Below are 21,836 nucleotides of genomic sequence, written 5' to 3' on the forward strand. Positions count from 1 at the left end.
AAATAAATAAACATTAAAAAAAATTTAAAAACCTTGCTGAATTATGTGATTGTAATATTTTGTCTGTAAATCTCCAGGATTTTCTATGTAGAAAAACTTGTATGCAAATACGAATATTTTATTTTATTTTATTTTTAATTTTTTTAATGTTTATTTATTTTTGAGACAGAGAGAGACAGAGCATGAGCAGGGAAGGGGCAGAGAGAGAGGGAGACACAGAATCTGAAACAGGCTCCAGGCTCTGAGCTGTCAGCACAGAGACCGACGCGGGGCTCGAACTCACGAACTGTGAGATCATGACCTGAGCTGAAGTCAGACGCTTAACTGACTGAGCCACCCAGGAGCCCCAAATACGAATATTTTAAAATTTATTTCAGCATGTAACTTCTTTTTAAAATGTATTTATTTTGAGTGAGAGAGAGCACATGTGAACATGTGAGCAGGGGAAGAGGGGCAGAGGGAGAGAGAGAGAGGGAGAGAGAGAGAGAGAGAGAGAGAGAGAGAGAGAGAGAGAGAGAATCCCAAGCAGGCTCTATGCCCAGTGCGGAGCCCGATACAGCTTGCTCTCAAGAACCACGAGGTCATGACCTGAGCCAAGATCAAGAGTCAGACCCTTAACCAACTGACCCACCCAGGTGCCCCCATTGTAACCTTTTTTAAATTGTCCGCTCTGTGCTGACAGCAGAGAACCCCATGCAGGGCTCGAACTCCTGAGCCATGAGATCATGACCTGAGTTGAAGTCGGACACCTAACAAACTGAGCCACCCAAGCCAAGCGCCCCTTAAATTGACCTTTATTTTTTTTTAATTTTTTTTTAACGTTTATTTATTTTTTGAGACAGAGAGTGACAGAGCATGAACGGGGGAGGGTCAGAGAGAGAGGGAGACACAGAATCCGAAACAGGCTCCAGGCTCTGAGCTGTCAGCACAGAGCCCGACGCGGGGCTCGAACTCACGGACCGCGAGATCGTGACCTGAGCCGAAGTCGGACGCTTAACCGACTGAGCCACCCAGGCTCCCCTTAAGTTGACCTTTAATGTGGAAAATTTCAAACACAAAGAAAAGGTAGTGAAGACTCATTCTTAGCACCCAACTTCAACAATTTCCCATTCTTGTTTTATCTACCCTCTCTCCCCACAACACTTACTTTTTCTTTTGCTTTGTTTTTTCCCCTGGGGTGTTTTAAAGAAAATCCCAGAGAGCGTGTTATTTCACCTATAAATACTTTAATGGATATCCTGACAAGGCTTTTTTCAAATTTTTAAAAACATGACTACAACACTGTTACGATACCCACCGAAATTAACAATTCCTTAATATTATCTACTACCTGTTCCATGTTCAGTTTTCGCTCAGAAATGCCTTTCTACAGTTGGTTTGTACAGTTGTTTCCTCTCCTATGTTGTTGCAATGGCAAGGACCTCTCCTACCACGCTGAAGGCAGATGCACGAGTGTACATCTTTTAACTTGTTCCCAACTTTCATGCGAAAGGTTTCCTTTAAAGGATTTTTTTTTTTTTTTTTCAACATTTATTTATTTTTGGGACAGAGAGAGACAGAGCATGAACGGGGGAGGGGCAGAGAGAGAGGGAGACACAGAATTGGAAACAGGCTCCAGGCTCCGAGCCATCAGCCCAGAGCCTGACGCGGGGCTCGAACTCACGGACCGCGAGATCGTGACCTGGCTGAAGTCGGACGCTTAACCGACTGCGCCACCCAGGCGCCCCTCCTTTAAAGGATTTTTAAAAACGCCTTATTTAGGGGCGCCTGGGTGGCTCAGTCGGTTAAGCGTCCGACTTCAGCTCAGGTCACAATATCGGGGTCCGTGAGTTCGAGTCATGCTCTTGTCTCTCTGTCTCAAAAATAAATAAACGTTAAAAACAATGTTTTATTTATTTTTGAGAGAGAGAGACAGAGCATGAGCAGGGGAGGGGCAGAGAGAGAGGGAGACACAGAATCGGAAGCAGGCTCCAGGCTCTGAGCCGTGAGCCGTGAGCCCAGCGCAGGGCTCGAACTCATGAACCACAAGTTCCTGACCTGAGCCAAGGTCGGACACTTAACCGACTGAGCCCACAGGTGCCCCCGATGTGAAAGTTTTAAAAAGTTTTACTAGTGATAAGATTTGTTTTTTTCCTGTAGTTTCTTAACACAAGGAAAATTTCTTTTCATTTTTCATCAAGAAATTTGCCGTGGTTAGGGGTTTTTTTACACACACTTTTGGTTATATACTCCCTCCATCCTAGTTACCATGCTTTTTAAAAAAAATTTTAATGATAAATGTTAAATGTTACTACATCCTTTTTATTCACTTGTTTTCAATTTAAACCCTTGGAAGAGAAATGAAATTTGAAAGAGTTTTGTCTAGGGGCGCCTGGGTGACTCAGTCGGTTGAGCGTCTGACGTCAGCTGGGGTCATGATCTCACAGTTTGTGGGTTCAAACCCCGCATCGGGCTCTGTGCTGACAGCTCAGAGCCTGGAGCCTGCTTCCGATTCTGCGTCGCCCTCTCTCTCTGTCCCTCCCCTGCTTGTGTTGTCTCTCTCTCTCTCTCTCAAAAATAAATATTAAAAAAAAAAAAATGAGAGTTTTGTCTAGAGACATAAAGGAGACCCTTGCCTAGATCCATACTTCTGAGGACTCTACTCCAGCGTCTGGCAGTGTCTCTTCCTGCAGGGGGACAATCCATGGTACCAAGGTGAGATGCCCAACTGGAACACATGCCTCCTTCTAGACACACTTTTTATGCCCAAATAGCTCCACACCTGCTTCTGAAGCTTGCTTAGGTTTCTGACTCCTAAGGGTGAACTGTGCCAATGCTGTATGCCAGGGGTGTAAACAGAGCTTAGAAATGTGAGGTGGAAAGTCCACATCCGCACATGCACGGGCCATATAAACAAACCCAGGGGTGGGGAAAGGGGGCAGTCTGTAGGTCAGGGGCCAACTCTCCTACACTGTCATGTTTTGGCAAGGAATCCATAAAGTCAGAGAATTTTAAACTCTGACCTTGTCTTCCAGGTCTTTAGGAAGGCATGTTTGTCAAGATAGAGAATAACAGTTTGGTAGCTTGATTTGTAACTTTCAAATACTAAGACAAATAGCACATGGGCCTCAATTTGCACTCGTCAGGATGCTGCAAATGTTGGTGGGGTACCTGACCAGTGAATTTATAACTTGCTTAAAAATTGTATTTCAGGGCGCCTGGGTGGCTCAGTCGGTTAAGCGTCCGACTTCGGTTCAGGTCATGATCTCGCAGCTTGCGGGTTCGAGCCCCGCATCAGGCTCTGTGCTGACAGCTCAGAGCCTGGAGCCTACTTCAGATTCTGTGTCTCCGTCTCTCTCTGTTCCTCCCCTGCTCACGCTCTGTCTCTCTGTCTCTCAAAAATAAATAAAGATTAAAAAAAATTTTGTTTTAATTGTATTTCATCAGTTCTATATTTTTACCATCTGGTATTTCCATCATGACATCTTCTAGATCACCCTAAACAGTGAATCCAAACATTAGAATACAGAGGTTAAAAGCTCAGATCTTGGGGGAGCCTGGGTGGCTTAGTTGGTTGGGTGTCCGACTTCAGATCGGGTCATGATCTCGCAGCTTGTGGGTTTGAGCTGTGTCAGGCTCTGTGCTGACAGCTTGGAGCCTGCTTCGGATTCTGTGTCTCCCTGTCTCTCTGCCTCTCCCCTATTCGTGCTCTGTTTCTCTGTCGCTCAAAAATAAATAAACATTAAAAAAAAAACCACCTCAGATTTTGGAATAAGCCAAATCTTGATTCAAATCTAGGTTCAACCATTTTCTACCAATGTAACTTTGATCAAGTGACATAGTCTTTCTGAGCCTCAATTTTATGTGTGAAAAGGGAATAACAGGAGCTATCTCGTAGGGTTTGGGGGGAGGATTAAATTCGATAATACACATTAAACGATTGGTGTGCTAATTAGCCCCTGGTAAATTTTCAAAAAACTGTAGCTATTTTAAGGAACAACGTTGAATGCTACTAGCTAGGCACTGCATTATATCACCCAAATCCCCATAAAAACCCAGATTGAATCCTATTATTATCTCTCCGTTTTATATAAGGAATTAAGGCTTATGCAAATGACCTTTAAAATAATGCTTTTAAGGAAGGCAGAGCGTGTATTATTCCCATTTCATGAAAGAAAACTGACGTTCAACTTTCAAAGGACCTTCCAAGGGGGCGCCTGGGTGGCTCGGTCAGTTAAACATCTGGCTCCTGGTTTCGGCTCAGGTCATGATCTCAGGGTTCGGAGTTCCAGCCCAACGTAGTTCGAGCCTGCTTGGGATTCTCTCTCTCCTTCTTTCTCTACCCCTACCCCACTTGCACTGTCTCTTTCTCAAAATAAGTTAAAAACAATTTTGAAATCAAAATAAATAAATAAACAAACACAAGCCAGGAAGTTGGGGACAGGTGAAACCAGAATTCTCAGAGCCCACTCTAGTCCTTCAGTACTAGTTTAACTGCACCAGAAACACTGCTGTGAAAGAGAGTTAAAATTGCTATTTTCCACAGATCTGTCAGCCCATCATGTTGTAAATGGATACTCTTAAACATTAAAAAGCGTTCCATTTGTTTGTTTGTTCTTGAGAATGAAGGCATAATGGATTTTCTATTTACCACCCAAAATGTTTTAACAATAATGGATTTGAAATCGGAAACTTTCGCTTAGTGGATGTTTCACAAAATTTCAAAATTTACATAAAGTCAATTCCCCCAAATTAATTTTCCACTGGCAAATACCAATTATCTTCCCCCAAAAAAGCTATTTTGTCTCTTACTCCTGGCTGGAATGTAAATTGCAAGAAGACGGGTTTTTATCTAGTGTGCTCACTGCATCATCTAGAATTGTGCACAGAATAGTTGCTCAGTAAATTATTTACGGAATTGACAATTGCAGATCCAAATAAAATCTATGCAATTTTCCCCATGCTAGATGCTACAGCGTGGGATTGATAGGTATTAACTCAAGCCATACAAAACTCTTATTACTTGTTACCTACAAAAGGCAAAATTCGTGTGTTTCAGCCTAATTGTTTTTAAGTTTTCTAGAGTATAGTATGAAGCAAAGTGAACAGATATTACAAAAGCTAAGATAAAAATGGGAGAAATTTTTCTCATAAGAAAAAATTATTTTATAAAAGTTACCAAAGGCTTCAAGTCCTATGTTAAGATATTCTCACAAATCACAACACTCCCACCATTTCAAAAGTTAAACTAGGGGCCACGCCTGGGTGGCTCAGTTGGTTGAGCAACCAAATCTTGATTTCGTCTCAGGTCATGATCTCACAGTTCGTGGGTTCAAGCCCCGTATCAGACTCTGTCCTGACCGCTCAGAGCCTGGAGTCTGCTTTGGATTCTGTGCCTCCCTCTCTCTCTGACCTTCCCCTGCTCACCCTCTGTCTCTCTCAAAAACAAATAAGACGTTAAAAAAAAAAAAAAAAAGGTTTTTAGAAAAGAAAGAGAAGTTTCAAAATATGTCCAAACAAATCTGCTTTGCATTTCTAGAAATAAATCTATTTAAACACAATCATTTCCAATTTTTGTACATTATTTTGTCCATCCAGACCTTAAGATCACTTAACATTCCAAAAATCAGAACTCTTTAAAATATACGAAACAAGGAACGAATCTGGGTTATACGAAATTTTAATATCAAATAAAGTATAATTTACATGATTAAAAGTTTTGATTTCCACACAAAGTATTCTACTGAAATAAGAGACTAACAAAGCACAGTTTCCAAGTCACCGTAAATGAAATGTTGACGGTCTAAAAACTAGACAATCGGCCGTGAATGACAACAAGCAAGGGAAGCATGTATCAGCAAGTTTCTTTCCAAGCTATCAAAAATGTCACAAGTTCAAATTTTTCTTGTCTGTGATCCCAAAACCGGCAGCGTCTTCATTTCATCCACTCTATTCTTATGTATTTGAAAAGCAGGTGTTATCCATCTACCACAGGAGCACTGTTCACCATACCAATTGAAAGAACCCAACTTGGCATTGCATTTGGGACAAAGAAGCTGAAATAAAGCAACTGTGTTACTTCATTCACTCACCTGTATATAAAACAAATAATGACCACTGGCAATACAGATATAAAACAGGTAAGACGCAGCTCCTACCTCCATGGAGTTTACGATCTAATCAGCAAGATGAAAGGCTATGGCAATTCGCCATACTAAAATGGAGGGCTATGATAATTGTGCAAGCAGCATGTTGTGTCCTGGGAGTTTGGCAAAGGACCAGATGAATCCACGCATGAGGGGAGAAAGGTGACGGCGGAGACAGGAAACCCAAGGTTGCAGGATGTGGCACGTGCTGGCTTTTAAATCAGCCTGCGGTTTAGTATCTCAAACTAAGATCATCACGGCTACAGAACAGGAAGGCATGTTAGGAGTCTCACGTTCTATTAGTGATATTGACGGCATGTAAGTTAGGTCTCAGCTTCCTGGCTATTTTAAAACAAATAAACAGGGGCCCCTGGGTGGCTCAGCCAGTTAAGCATCAGACTCTTAATTTCGGCTCAGGTCATGATCTCCCTGGGGTTCATGGGATAAGGTCCCATGGTCGGGCTCTACACTGTCAGTGAGGGATTCTCTCTCTCCCTCTCTTTCTGTCCCTCTTCCCCAGTCACACTCTCTCTTTCTCCAAATAAATAAATAAACATTTAAAAATAATAAAGGGATGCCTGGGTAGCTCAGTTTGTTGAGCATCTAATCTTGGCTCAGGTCATGATCTCGCAGTTTGTGAGATTGAGCCCCGCGTGGGGCTCACTGCTGTCAGCACAGAGCCCACCTCGGATTCTGTGTGGCCCTCTCTCTCTGCCCCTCCCCTGCTTGTGCGCTCTCTCTCTCTCTCTCTCTCAAAAATAAACATTAAAAAAAATAAAAAATAAAAATAAAGAGATTAAAAACAAAAGACTATATCTTAGATTAAGATTAAGAATATCTTTAGGGGCACCTGGGTGGCTCAGTCTGTTGAGCATCTGACTTCAGCTCAGGTCATGATCCCACAGTTTGTGGGTTCAAGCCCCACATTGGGCTCTGTGCTGACAGTGCAAAGCCTGCTTCAGATCCTGTGTCTCTCCCTCTCTGTCTGTCCCTCCCCTACTTGTGCGCACTCTCTCTCTCAAAAATGAATGAATAAACTAAAAAAAAAAAAAAAAAAAAGGTATCTTTAGATTAATATTAAGCAAACCTAAATGAGAAATGTGGCCGTCACAATGCTCATATGAGCTGCATTCTTAAGAATTAACAGGAAATGAAAACAAATCTCTCAGCAAACATACAAACTGAAAGATCAGGAAAAAAGAGAGACGTTATGGAGCCAAAAGAAAAAAAAAGAGAGGGAAGAAAAACTTTAAATATAATTTTAAAATCCTTATTTGCCCTTACTTGTTACTAAGTTTGCGTTTTGTTAAAATACATTCTAATTGGCTTATATTAGTCTTCTACTTGAAGAAACATAAATAGCCTTGAAAGGAATTAACTTAGACCAACAGCCCCCAACTAGAAGTGGTTCACTATTTTAGATCAGCTGGGTTTTATTTAATTAATATATTTGATAGAGTCTTATCTACACTAGAAAGATATAATCTTCATCAAGAAGGTAGTTATGATGGTTTAAAGTCCGAGAGAGAACAAAATATAGATGATATAATGAAACTGCAGAAAATATAATGTGTTCCTACCTGTCCATCCATCACGCCCAGCAAGGCAGATTCCATCCACTGTACAGGTTCAATGAAATACGATGTACATTGAGCCTGACCCTCCGTGGTGAGCATCAAAGATGGCGTCACTCTCTTGTGGGCAAAGGCTATAGGACCACTTCCTTCATTATGATCCAAAATGCTAGAACTTCGAAATAAAGATCGCCTGCAAGCCCCAAACAAAAACATTAATGGCTTTCAAAACAATGAAAAAATAGATGCAATGTGCAGTATTTCTTAGCAAAATAAAATTGATTATGCTACTGTAATTTTCAATAACCTCTACAAATAATCTGATTTATTTTCACTCTTAAGAACTTATTCTCTTCTTAAAAGCAGATTTGAAGGGGCGCCTGGGTGGCTTAGTTGGTTAAGTGTCCGACTCTTGATTTCAGCTCAGGTCACGATCTCACAGTTGTGCAATTCAGCGTCCGGTCGGATTCCATGCTGAATGGGGAGCCTGCTTGGAATTTTCTTTCTCCTCTCTCTCTGCCCCTCCCCCCACTTGCATATGTGCGCGCGCGCGCGCACACACACACACACACACACACACACACACACACACACACACGAGAAAGGAAGAGAGAGAGAGAATCCCAAGCAGGCTCCACACTCAGCATGGGCTCCATTCCACAACCCTGGGATCATGACCTGACCTGAAATCAAGAGTTGGGCGCTTAACCCACTGAACCACCCAGGCACCCCTGATTTTGACATTTCTACGTTACTCAATTAAACAAGTTCTCCCTACAGATTTTAAGAAAACGAAACTTTCAATACTTTTCAGCTACTGAGACAAGGCAAAATCTCCAGAGGATAGAAAATATTTTACCTGCACTTTCTACATTTGTAGAGAACCTCGTCTTTCAATCCTTGTGCAATGGTCGTTGGGTCGACAGCAAAGAGTTCTTGAGGTAAGTTCTGTAATTCTACAGGACATAATTAAAATGTATCTAATTGTTGAAGTTAACTCTGCATTGTCAGGCAAAGTTCAGCTAATGTCAAACTAAGGCAAAGTGCTAACCTTAGAAATTAGAAAAGAAAAAAAAAAAATCTCCAGTGAGGAGAAATCAGGGGGAGGTAGGAGAGCATAGTGAAGCCCTTGGATTCTGGGCCAGACTGCCTGAGTTCAAATCCCAGCCCACCACTGACAAACCATGTGACCTGGAACAAGTTATTTCTTGCTAAATCACAGTTTCAAAAGGAAATAATAGTACCCGTCTCAAGAGATGGCTGGAAAAGTGAGATAATGCACCTGAAGCCTTTCGTGTCAGAGCAAAGAACATCTAAAAAGGGCCCAATAAGCAATTATCACTTACCTGGATACTTTTCTGTAACCTTTTGTAAACGATACTGCTTATAAACTGCACTCGAAGTATCTACTTCATATCCCATTGCCTGGTATAATTTTAGTTGCCACTCAAATCCCTCATTCATCCTGTAAGGACAAGCAAATTTAAAGTTAAGTTTTCATTAAGTGAGTAAAATCACACTGCAAAAACAATTATTACTATAACAAAGAACTCACTTAGCCTCTGGTTTGATGGTCTGGAGATTTTCATAGGCTTTTTCAAAGGTAAGCTGGTCAGTCTTCATCAGAAAAGCAGTTATTATAGCCGCACTTCGACTGACTCCTGCATGACTGAAAAAGAGACCTTTAAAATAAAATAGCAAACAACAGCAATTAAAAAAACAAAAAAGCCCAGCTCCCTATCAGTGGTAAAGTTCAGGCCCACTGCACGTCTGCTTCTACCCAAGATAAACTCTTTGTCTCTGAAATACTAACGACATACAAAAGAATTATTCCCCTTTTTTTTTTTTAATTTCTTTAACATTTATTTTTGAGAGAGAGAGAGAGAGAGAGAGAATGAGTGAGCAGAGGAAGGGGCAGAGAGGGAGACACACACAGAATCCAAAGCAGGCTCCAGGCTCCCACCCATCAGAGCTCGAGGCAGGGCTCGAACCCGCAAACCGTGAGATCATGACCTGAGTCAGACGCTAAACAACCGAGACACCCAGGCACCCCTATTTATTTCCTTTTTGTTTTTGAATTCTGAACTATGTGAATGTATTACCTTTTCAAAAGGTAATACACTAATCTTACACTAATTAAAAAAAAAATTTATAATGGCTTTGGAAAAAATCCAAGCTCCCTTGCTCTTGGCATTAAGGGGCCTGGAAACTCGGTCCCAGGCTTCTCTCCATTTTACCACTACTTTATGTAAATATTTAGAACAAGAGCTGGCACACAGTAAAAGTGCTGGCTCAATAAACCGAAACTCCTGTTACTACACTCCAATCCAACTAAAAAGGACTACTAAGAATTCCCAAATACCTATCAAGATTTTCTTTTTGGCATTGCTACGACGTAACTCCATCTTTCCCGTGGGCGTGGCTTAGGGATCCTTCGTGTCCTAACCAATTTTTCTCTCCCCATTTCTCCCCTTCATCAACCACCCTCTGCCCCAAACAAAAACACTGAAAAGAATCTACTTTTCCTCTGAAGGTTGAATAACTTTTGTTCATCTCCTTTGGCACATGACTCGCATCACAGTCTGCATTACAATCATCGGGGTACGTGCCTGGCTTCTTCTGAAGAGCTTTAAACTCTTCTAGGTGCAGGGACTTGGCCGTTTATCAGCCCCCCCCCCCCACCCCCGCTAAAAAACAACTCCGGGTTGGGAGGGGGGCTGCAGGATGAATCAAAATACACAAGTGTGAATCATCAAAACAGGAATGAATGAGAGCCAGCACGCCTTCAAGGGCCCCGCCCCCTGCCCCCTCCTCTCTCCCGGACACCCGCCAGCCACGGGAGGGAGGGAGGGAGGGAGAGGAGGTTCTGGTGGTCTGACAGCCCCTTCGCCCTCCCCTAGGATCCTCGGAGGAAGGGGGGCGGCGGCAGGCTGGAAGCGAAGCGGGGCTGCACCCCCTCGTGCGGGCCGCTCACCAGTGCACCAACGTCGCGCGGCCCTCGTCGCGGGCCTGGCCGATGAAGGCCACACACCGGTCCAGATGGCTGAGCAGGTCAGTTTCGGGCTTGTCCAGCGCCGGCACAAACAGGCGCCGTAGACCCTCGATCCCGGCGCCCGACCTGAAGTCGGGCTCCTCCGAGTCCACCGTCAGCACGGCCGTGATGCCCGCCTCCCTCAGGTGGTCCGGCTCCGCCGCGGCCGCGGCTCCACCCAGGTACAGCCCCGGCCGCACCTCCAGCATCTGCCCGGCGGAGCTGGCCCCGCTCCGACTGTCACCCGGCCGCGGGCAGCCATGACTCCCTCCCTGCGCCTCCAACATGGCGGCGGCCAGAGGCCGAGCGGCCAGGGGCCCTACCATCGAGTAGGCGGCCGGCTAGAACGCCCTTCCTCTGGGACGAGCCGGCCTTAGATGCGCAGCCGCTCCCTCGGAGGACCGCGGCCGTGGCAGGAATGCGTACCTCTGGGGCAAGGTGATGCTGTGGCTGAGGCAGAGCAGCCTTTAAAACCCGAGTCTGGCCCCAGCCTCCCTAGATTGGTGGTAGAGGATAAACTTGCCCATATACAGGGTTTCTCGGGCTTATAGGGTTGAGACTTCATGGAAAGGGGCGATGAGAGCAGCTGGACTCAAATTTGAAATAATGGTCCCACCAACCGAATCAACTCTCATTTTATCCAACTGGGGTAAAACCGTTTTTTCAACGTTTATGAAGCCTCCTGTTTGTGTTTTTTCTCTTGTGATTAATTTTTCTTTTTTTTTTTTTCTTTCTTTGCCCAGTTTTTTATTGGTATGTGAATCTCTTTCTTGTTGATGTACACTGTCCTATATACTTTTAAGATACTAATCTCATATTTTTGTGTGTCAGTACCCTCCAACCCAAGAACATCGGGAACCTATCTCACTTTCTTATCATTTGCATGTTCCCTGAAGTAGCATTTTTAATTGCTTTTAAGAATTTTTCCGTTGCATTCACATGTTAGCTGTTGGGTGCAAAAGGCCTAGTTTTCAGCCTATTTTGGCTTTTGGCATGATCATTTCTAGCTTTTGATTTAAAGAGAGAGACCTGTGATTCTTCCTTTCACTTGGACATCTAGATCATTGTAGGTTTATTAATTGGCCTAATTACAATATGGTTGCATCTCATGGACTAGGAAGGCCTGAAAAGAGGAAGCCAGATGGGGGGAACATCTGGTCTGTGGAGCAGTCAGAACATATATCATGTTGGGGCACCTGGGTGGCTCAGTTGGTTAAGCATCTAACTCTTGATTTAGGCTCAGGTCATGACTCACAGTCCATGAGATCTATCTCCTCATCAAGCTCCACATCAGGCTCTGCTCAGAGCCTGCTTGGGATTCTCTCTCTCTCTCTCTCTCTCTCTCTCTCTCCCTCTCACTGCCCCTCCTCCCTCTCTCTTTTTCTCCCTTTCTCAAAATAAGTAAGTAAACATTAAATATATATATACACACATTTATTAAGTTTGTCATCTTATATGGGTATGATTTGTGGCACCCCAAAACAATCACAATAGTAACGTCAAAGATCACTGATCACAGATCACCATAACAATTATAATAATAATAATAAATTTGGAATATTGGGGCGCCTGGGTGGCTCAGTCGGTTGAACGGCTGACTTTGGCTCAGCTCATGATCTCATGGTTCATGAGTTCAAGCCCTGCGTTGGGTTCTGTGCTGACAGCTCAGAGCCTGGAGCCTGTTTCAGATTCTGTGTCTCCCTGTCTCTCTGCCCCTCCCCTGGTCGTGCTCTGTCTTGCTCTCTCTGTCTCAAAAATAAATTAACATTAAAGAAAAAAAGTTTTTTAAACAGGTTAATTGTGACATCAAAAAACAAAAAGGGGGAGAGGGCTAAATGGGTTGAGCTTTTGTATGTATTGAAGTTATTATCAGCGCAAAATAGACTGTTATAGCTATAAGATGTTTTATGTAAGCCTTATAGTAACCACAAAACAAAACCTACAGTAGATGCAATACACATGAGATGAAGAGTAGGGAATCAAAGCATAACACTGTGGAAAATCATCACTTCAGTAATGAAGGAAGCAAGAAAGGGAGAAGGGAACAAGAGTGCTGGAGACCAGCTCCAGCAACCAGGGGTTCCCGAAGGAAGAACAGCGTCAGTGAAAATAAAACAAAACTAAAGTAAAAAACTAAAACTAAAATAAAAATGGACACAGACAACAGCAGTGTGTTGAACTGGCCGATTTATTATAGTAAATGTGGCATTATATTTGCTAGTGATTTCCTTGTAACATATGTCATCTATGTTTTTCTAACATTACCTAATTTTGAAAATGTTCCTATGTGTAAACAACCTTTAAGAAATAATATGGTGATTTTCCCCTAAGTTTCCCGCATACACTTTGATTATTGATTAATTTCTTACATTATTCCATTATGCATCTGCGTTTATCTATAATCTACAGAGCATTTGCTTTGCTTTGCTTTGCTTTGCTTTGCTTTGCTTTGCTTTGCTTTGCTGGAGCCTGCTTTGGATTTTATGTCTCCCTCTCTGCTCCTCCCCCACTCACGCTCTGTCTCTTTCTCTCTCAAAAATAAATAAACATTTAAAAATTTTTAAAAAAAGGAATAAAGAAGATCTGAAATGAATAACCTAACTTCATACCTCAAGGAACTAGGGAAAAAAAAAAAAAAAAAAAAAAGCAAACTGGGCCCAAAGTTAGCAGAAGGAAGGAAATGACAAAATGATATGGAGACCAGAAAAACAATCAAAAAGAGCAATGAAAGGAATATGTGGTGTTTTGAAAAGATGAACAGAATTGACAAAGCTCTAGCCAGACTCACTAAGCATGAAGGATGGAAGATTAAAAACAAAATCAGAAAGAGGAGACATTACAACAGACACCACAGAAATATAGAGGATCATGAGAGACTAGGATGAGCAATTATCTGCTGACAGATTGGATAACCTAGAAGAAAAGGATACAGTCTAGGAAACATGTAACCTACCAAGACTGAATCATGAAGAAACAGAGAATCTGTTCAGACCAATAATGAGTAAGCAAATTAAATCAGTAATCAAAAATTTTCCAAAAAAAAAAAAAAAGAAGAAGAAGAATCCCAGAGCCAGGTGGTATCACTGTGAATTCTACCAAACATTTAAGAAAAACTTAATGTCAATCCTTCTCAAAGTCTTCCAAAAAATTGAAGAGCAGGGTACACTTCCCAGACCAATTTTACAGGGCCAGCATTACCATGATTACAAAGCCAGATAAGGACACTATGAGGAAAGAAAACTACAGGCCAATATCCCTGATGAATACGGATGCAAAAATTCTCAGGGGCACCTGGGTGGCTCAGTTGGTTAGGTGTCCAATTTCAGCTCAGGTCAAGATCTCACAGGCTGTGAGTTTGAACCCCATGTGGGGCTCTGTGCTGACAGCTCAGAGCCTGGAGTCTGCTTTGGATTCTCTGTCTCCCCCTCTCTCTGCCCTTCCCCCACTCATGCCCTGTCTGACTCTCAAAAATAAATAAACACTAAAAAAGATTTTTTAATTCTCAACAAAATATTAGTAAGCAGAATTCAACAGCAAATTAAAGGATCATACACCATGATCAAGTGGGATTTATCCCTGGGATGTAAGGATGATTTAACATCCACAAATCAATAAATGTGATATACCGCATGAACAGAGTGAAGGATAAAAATCACATGATCATCTCAATAGATGCATAAAAAGCATCTAACAATATACAACATCTTTTCATGATGAAAAAAAAAACCTCAAGGGGCGCCTGGGTGGCGCAGTTGGTTAAGCGTCCGACTTCAGCCAGGTCACGATCTCGCGGTCCGTGAGTTCGAGCCCCGCGTCGGGCTCTGGGCTGATGGCTCAGAGCCTGGAGCCTGTTTCCGATTCTGTGTCTCCCTCTCTCTCTGCCCCTCCCCTGTTCATGCTCTGTCTCTCTCTGTCCCAAAAATAAATAAACGTTGAAAAAAAAAATTAAAAAAAAAAAAAACAAAAAACCTCAACAATTGGGTATGAAGGGACATGTCTCAACATAATAAACAATTTTCTAGGTAAAGAATCTGGCTTCTATGCTGAGAATGATGACGGAGGTTTCAGAAGAATAGCCAGTTTGAGGGAAATTTGCCTGAAGAGAGTAGAGAACATGCGTGGAAGCTGACCTGTGGGATCAGGCAGCCCAGGGCCTGGTTAGTGTTTGCATCATAAATGTAAAACTCTTGGGGCACCTGGGCGGCTCAGTTCCTTGAGCGTCTGACTCTTGATTTCACCTCAGGCCATGATCCTAGGGTCATAGGATTGAGCCCCATGTCTGGCTCCGTACTTAGTGCTGAGTGTGGAGCCTGCTTGGGATTCTCTCTCTCTCTCTCTCTCTCTCCCTCTGCCCCTCTGCCCATTCATGCTCTCTCTCTCTCTCTCAAATAATAAATAAATAAATAAATACGCTTCTGTGCAGTAAAGGGTTAATTCAGTAGGCCTTGGTGGCTCACGCTCAAGCCTGAGGGTAGTCTTGGTGACCCCTGATATAGAATCTATTGTCTAGAATCATGAAAAACTGGAAATACTAAATGACTATAAGTAATGGATTTGTTTCACAAGTGGTTGTATCCAGCCAATGAAATACTAACCAACTATTTCAAAGATAACAAAGGAAGTGGTCCGTGCTAGTATTTTTTTAACGTTTATTTATTTTTGAGACAGAGAGAGACAGAGCATGAATGGGGGAGGGTCAGAAAAAGGGAGACACAGAATCTGAAACAGGCTCCAGGCTCTGAGCTGTCAGCACAGAGCCCTACGCGGGGCTCGAACTCATGGACCGAGAGATCATGACCTGAGCCAAAGTCGCCGCTTAACCGACTGAGCCACCCACGCGCCCCTAAGTTTTGCTTTTTTTTTTTTTTTGAAGCTGGTTTGCAAATAGAAAATACATCTTGGCCATATATATGTATACACATAGATAGATATAGATTATATAGATACAGATATAGATATAGATGTGAAAAATATTGAAAGATACATGTCAAACATAACAGTGGTTATTTCTGGGAGCTGGCTTAAGAGACTTACAGGATAGCCTTCATACACTTCTTTCTATGTAGTTTTTATTTTTTTTCTGACTACTACCATTAAAATTATTCACTGCAAACAATTATAGCTATTTATATTCTGGAAAAGGGGGAAAACACTATTAGCGGTTCATCTCCTGAACATTTTATGAAGTTACCTTAATCATTCCCGCAGCCTTATTAGTTTTCTGTTGGAAGCGAGCTTTCTTTCTTCAACTCCCTAAAATGACTATCATCTCCTTCAAGGCCGGGGGTAGGAGACACCTCTGAATTGTTACTAACTACCCACAGAGTCTAGTCCAGTAAATGTCTGTAACTGGATAAATAAAAATACCCAGATTCCTGCCGCTGAAGATCTTTTCCAGTTTCTGCATTTGTATTTGTGGCCACTAGGTGACACAATTTACCCTCTGGCAAGGTACATTTCCTGTCCCACCCTCACGATAGGGTTAAAGGAATATGGCAGCCTGTGAGAAAAGTAAGATGTTAGGGTTAGGAATGGAATGCTGTCTTTAGGGAGGGAGCCGGATTGTTTTCTGTCAAGGAGAAAGGAGCTCTGTCCTAGGATTGGGAGTCCCCACCCCACCCCGCAGACACAAAGGCAATTTATCTGTTCACTGTATCACCAGAAAACCTGCAACCTTGATAAATATTAAGCAAAAATTCTTATCATTGTTAAGCGATCGTCACATATGTGGTGGGCCGCATGTTAAGAAGACAGCCGTTTTATGTAACGCGACCCAGTTGTACGAGAATACGCATTACCCTAGCCTTCCTCTTCTTTGGTTGTTTCTCAGAAATGTTTGGCTACAGTCACATGTATCATGTATCGCTTTCATTTTTAAAAATGTTTTCTGTAAGTGGATATCTGTGCTGAGCCCTGAGCAAGGAAATTTCCCCTCTTCTGCCCCATCCTCTCCCCAGCAAAGTCCCAAGAGGAACTTCCTCTTTCTGTTCCTGGCACATTTCCCAGGGCCCCCCTACACCCAGCGCGTTATCAGGAAATGTTTGTCAGTGATGTTCTCAGTGGGGCTTAAAGACAGTCGTGAAGATACACATGAAATGTACTTTGAGGCCAAGTAAAAATGAACAAAAATATAGATGACAACATAACTCTATTATTTGGCCTGTGTTTGTGGGTGGGAAGTGGACACCTAGAAAGTGACGAGCTGGGACTTGGTGTTGCTTTTGAGGGGCACGGTCTGAAGCCAGAGGAACACCTAGGTGTGATCCTGAGCTGCACAGGCCCCTGCTACCCACCAGCGTGTGGTCCCGTGCCTTTAGAAAGTTCTATGATTCCGCGAAGTCTCAGTCTCTTTATCTGCAAAATGGGAGTAGTTAGAGCCATGTTGCAGAGTTCTGATAAGGATTAACTTGTTGGTGTGTGTCACTAGGTGGCGACAGAGAGATCTGCCATGCTAAGCTGTGCCCCTGGAGGGAAAGCTGTGCACCTGGAGGGAACAGCTGGAAGGGGCTCTGAGAGGGTTGCTGAGCTGGGGGGGAAGAGGGGGGGGTGCAGCTGAAGCTGTTGAACAGAGATGAACCATGGGGTGTGCTGAGTCCAGGAATTCATCGGTCATGAGGATTAGGAAAAGTGGATCCTAACCACCTACCGTGCTGCAACCACAACCCTAAACTCACTTAGTCATTGGGATTCTGGGTCTTTGTAGAGGTGCGTCCTCTTGACAAAGGGGCACCTACTGTTGAGATTCTGAGGAAGAAGCATCAGCTCTACCTACAGACCCTGGGAGCAGAGACGACTGAATGGAGTGGGAGCACCCGCATTGTGTCCGCTGACCCAACAACTGCCCTGCCTTACTCCCAGGCCCTCCCCACCCTCCACCATTTGCCAACTTAGCACCCTGTAGGGTTGAGTTGCAGGTGAAGGAGGTGAGAAGAAGGGGCTGGCAAGGTGGGGTGGGGGGTAGCTGTGAGCAGGAAACACTGAGGTCTGAGGGCTAAGACCCCAGACCGTCTCATTCATGGTGCCCAACGTGGCTAACTAAAGGGACGATTTGTTGTCAGACGTCACAAGCTGTCCTGGGACGTGTGTTCAGTCACACTGGCCACATCCAGCCCTAACAGTGGCTGCATGGAGCTGAGCCTCCGTGGAGGGAAAGGGCTCCTACATGATGAGGGAGCGTGGGGCAAGCTGAGAGCAAAGTACAAGCTGGCACCCCTGCCCCCTGCACCCCAGGTGGGATATGTGTGATTGACACTTCCCAAGAACAGACGAAAGGGGTTTGAGTGCTTGCCATGGTGATGTGGGAAACTAAGGCAAAAGAAAAATTAAATTCCATTACTGCCTACAGCCCCCATTACAAGTCTTTGAAACTGGCAGAGTGACCTCTCTCCAGGAACTCAGCCGCCTCCATGATGACACTTTGCTAGGGGCAAAAGAGAATCTTGGCTTCACATTATCCTGACCGTACACCCCACCCCCCGCCCCGCCCAGCCCCGGGATCCTATAAGTCTACTTTAACATGTAAAAATTCCTTTGGAACCTTCCTTTATCTCAACTCCCCCAAGATATATGCTGGCAATCAGACTCCAAGCTTATGGCCCCTTGATATACATCTGAAGGGTCTCATGACCGAGATTTTACTAAACGGTAATAGCACGGCACTTTCCTAACAGCAGCTAGCCCCTCAAGGTCCTGGAAATCTTGCTTCCAAAATTCCTTAGAGACTTATGCTGTCCCTAACCTCCTCCCAACCTGAAGGTATATAATCAGTTACCTGTCACAATCCCGGTATTGCTCTTCTGCACCTGGGTCCTGTCCCCGTGTTTTAATAAAATCACCTTTTTGCACCAAAGACATCCTCAAGAATTCTTTCCCCAGCCATCGGCTCCAGACCACCCCCACCATCACCCCCAAAAACCTCATCACTACGTGTCCCTCACTCACTAGCCTCATGTATCTAAGCACCCTTTCACAGAGGGTCTCAGCGTCCCTTGGCAGTCCACCCGGTGCTAAGTGGATAGCCCCCCTCTCCATATATATCTTTAAGCCGTCAAAACAGTAAGATTGCCTGGTATCCTGGTTACGGCAGGAATGGTCCATTAGCACTTACAGAAATAAGCAGCTATATTAACCACAGTGTTATTAACGACAGTGATGAGGGAGCAGAAGGCAAGCTGAGGGCAAAACACAAGCCAACAAGACCCGCCGCCCCCCCACACACCTAGGTGGGATATGTGTGTTGTTCCTCAGGTACCCCTGGCTGCCCAAGAACAAAGACAAAGAAAGAAAACAAAAGGTTAACATACAGGACACACGGGAGATCCCAGTCATACGATTTGTGAGTCTCCGTCAGTTTACAGATGTCTTCGTAAATTACAAAAGGCAATGTTATCAACAGCTTAATCTCCAGAAACCTCTGGGCTGTTGTCTGGAGCCCCAACATCACTTTCCCCTCCACAGTGATGTGGGAACAAAGGCAAGGAGGAAATGGCAGGTAAAATTAAATTTCTTTATGGCCTGCAGTCCATTGACAAATACTCGAGGCAGATAAGGTGTATGACATTTCTCCGGGAACCCCCTGCTGTGGTAATGTTAATGCCTTCCTAGGGGGAGAACAACCTTAGCTTGACAATAGCAAGGCCCCTGGCATCCTAGGAGTCCTCTTTAGCATATGAAAGTCCTTCCGGAGGCTTCCCCTCGGTCTTTCCCTCCCCCAACTCCGTAGTACAGAAGCAGTCACTCTTTACAAGCCCAGTGCAGCCCTTCCTGCCCCCGGGTCCTGTCCCAGTAGTTTACTAAAATCACCTTTTTGCACCAAAGGCATCTCAGGAATTCTTTCTTGGACCTCCACCATTCCAAGACCCCATCAGTAGCATGGTTATTAACTATAGTTAATAGTTGTATTAACTATATATGGTGGGCATAGTGATTTTAGTTAATAATACTGTATTGCGTATTTAAAACTTGCCAAGAGAGTAGATCTTAAAAGTTCTCATCACGAGAAAAACATTATATAACTATGTGTGGTGATGGGTGTTAACTAGACTTATGGAGGGGATCATTCACAATACATATAAATATCGAATCATCATTCCATTGCCCGCCTGAAAGCAATACAACGTTATGGGGCTAGTAGACCTCGATTTAGAAGCAGAAGCAGCGTCCACTAGGGGGCAGTATGAGCTTACCAGGATGAGTCTTGCCCTGATAAACCCGTTCATTCCCTGACAGAATGACTTCATAGGCAGGTTAGAGAAGCTGCCCACCAACCGAATCCGTCCTTCTGCAGGCTTTGGGACACATCTCAAGTACACAATTCAAAAGAGATAAATGCAAGGTTCTACACTTTGATCTCCCAAATGGACTGCACAGACACCAGTTGGGGTGCAAAGAGGTAGACCTTAGACAGAAGCTATCTTGTCGGTGGGTCTGCAGGCAGGCAGCCAGCTTAATGAGGCTGGACAATATCACCGGTCCCCTGGAAAAGCTGCTGTCCTCCAGGCCACCCGGAACCCCGTGTATGTTTCTACCCCACCACTAACAAGTCCGTTAGTCTCCGGGTCTCCACCTCTTGGTTTCTAAATCAACAAATTGGGTTAAGTCTCTAGGTCCTTTACAGCAGTAAATTCTAGGACTGCAGCCTTTACCATCGGTGGATATGGGGTCAACATTCGTTCCACTACCTTCTCAAGTGCCTTACTGAGCTGCAGCTCCTGGGAAGCTGAAAGGGACCCAGATTCCCTTGTGGCCGGGTGGGGGGCTCAGTTGAGGTCTGGCCACTCAGAAGCCTTTGGATAACACATGGAAGGTGAAAGTGCATTTCTGCGGCTTCCCTGGAGAGTGGAGAGTTCTGGGGTGTTCCGTGGCAGCCACGGCAGAGATCCCAGTGTCCGCGATCTCAGGGCCCTGAGCATCTATTTCTTGGACTACAGCAGACAAGGTTCTATCCCGGTGCCCCAGAAATAGTAGCTTCTTTCTTATCGTGGCTCTTTCTCCGATTGTAGCAGTTGTCTGAGTGGTCCTCGACTGGGGATTTTATGATCACAAAAGGGGCAGTGACTCCCGCAGCGGCCTGATACTGAGAGGCTTTGCTGAAAACGCAGACCTGAATCTGTTTCTTTACCTTTCCCAACTATTCTGTAGGCTGCGAAATCGCGTATAACAAATTCCACCCTACTTAAACCAGCTACAATGGATTCTGTTTTCTGACACTGAATTCTGGTCAATATGACAATACACTTTGTTTTTTTACGGTGACCTCCGAAACCACGGAGCAAGTGAGAAGGTGGCCTCTGAAAGTCAACTTGAACCTTTCTTCATACACTGTGACTTTCTTTCAAATACAGAGAATATATTGCGTCGCGACGCTATGTTTAAAAAGTCAAATAAAGCAGATGAATTGTATATTGAAAGCACAATTCACGCACGGCAGGATCCAAATGCGGCTTTCTAATCTCTTTTCCGTAATCCATTTAAAATGTATTCCCATGGGGTAATCTTTCCCTGCCCCCAGCATTATGCTGCTCAGAGCGTGGCCCAAGAATCAGCACGATGGGCGTGGACTGGGAATTTGTTAGAAAGGCAGGCCCTCAGACGCCTTGCCGGACCACCTGAGTCATAACCTGCATCTGAGGAGGAGCCCCTGGGTGGTTCCCGTGTTCATTAATATTTGAGATAAGCCATGATTTTTTCTGCCTCTCCTGGTCATGGATAGTCCTATAATGGCTGTAGGTTGCCAGCGTAGTTTGAATTTATAAATGAGAACGCCCAGATCTCAATCTGAATTGAAAGGTAAGTCTTTGTCCTCCTACTTAATTACCCAGCTGAGGTCCTGACTTGGGGAAGGAGCTAGACCGGTCTCCCTCCCCCTTTCCTCTGTCTCTTCCCCTTCCGCCAGCCTCCCCACCTCTCTCAGTGGGCGGTTTCCCCCTGTTTCTTACTTGAGCCAAAGTTGCTGGGAAGAGAGAAGGGAGGGAGGACGGGTAAGGAAACAGAAAGCTCTTAGATACCCTGGCAGGTGTCTGCTCTCTGAACTTGGCAGGTCACTAAAGCCCATTCGTTCTCCCACGGGCACTCCTGTGGACTCTTTGGAGATGTTTCTTTTGGAGC

The 21,836-nt window shown here is 44.2% G+C and overlaps 1 protein-coding gene across 1 annotated transcript; it reads right to left on the minus strand.

The window, feature by feature from the left end:
• Nucleotides 1-5,643: 5,643 nt before the first annotated feature.
• DUSP12 (dual specificity phosphatase 12) lies at nucleotides 5,644-11,044 on the minus strand. Its single transcript, XM_047840405.1, has 6 exons — nucleotides 10,674-11,044; nucleotides 9,255-9,368; nucleotides 9,046-9,164; nucleotides 8,559-8,655; nucleotides 7,706-7,892; nucleotides 5,644-6,035 (listed from the first exon to the last, which is right to left on the minus strand). The coding sequence occupies exons 1-6, from the start codon at nucleotides 11,015-11,017 to the stop codon at nucleotides 5,874-5,876; spliced, it is 1,023 nt and encodes a 340-aa protein (XP_047696361.1). The 5' UTR covers nucleotides 11,018-11,044; the 3' UTR covers nucleotides 5,644-5,873.
• Nucleotides 11,045-21,836: the final 10,792 nt, after the last annotated feature.

Source organism: Prionailurus viverrinus, chromosome F1 (assembly GCF_022837055.1).
Source record: "Prionailurus viverrinus isolate Anna chromosome F1, UM_Priviv_1.0, whole genome shotgun sequence".
Lineage (NCBI taxonomy): Eukaryota > Metazoa > Chordata > Mammalia > Carnivora > Felidae > Prionailurus > Prionailurus viverrinus.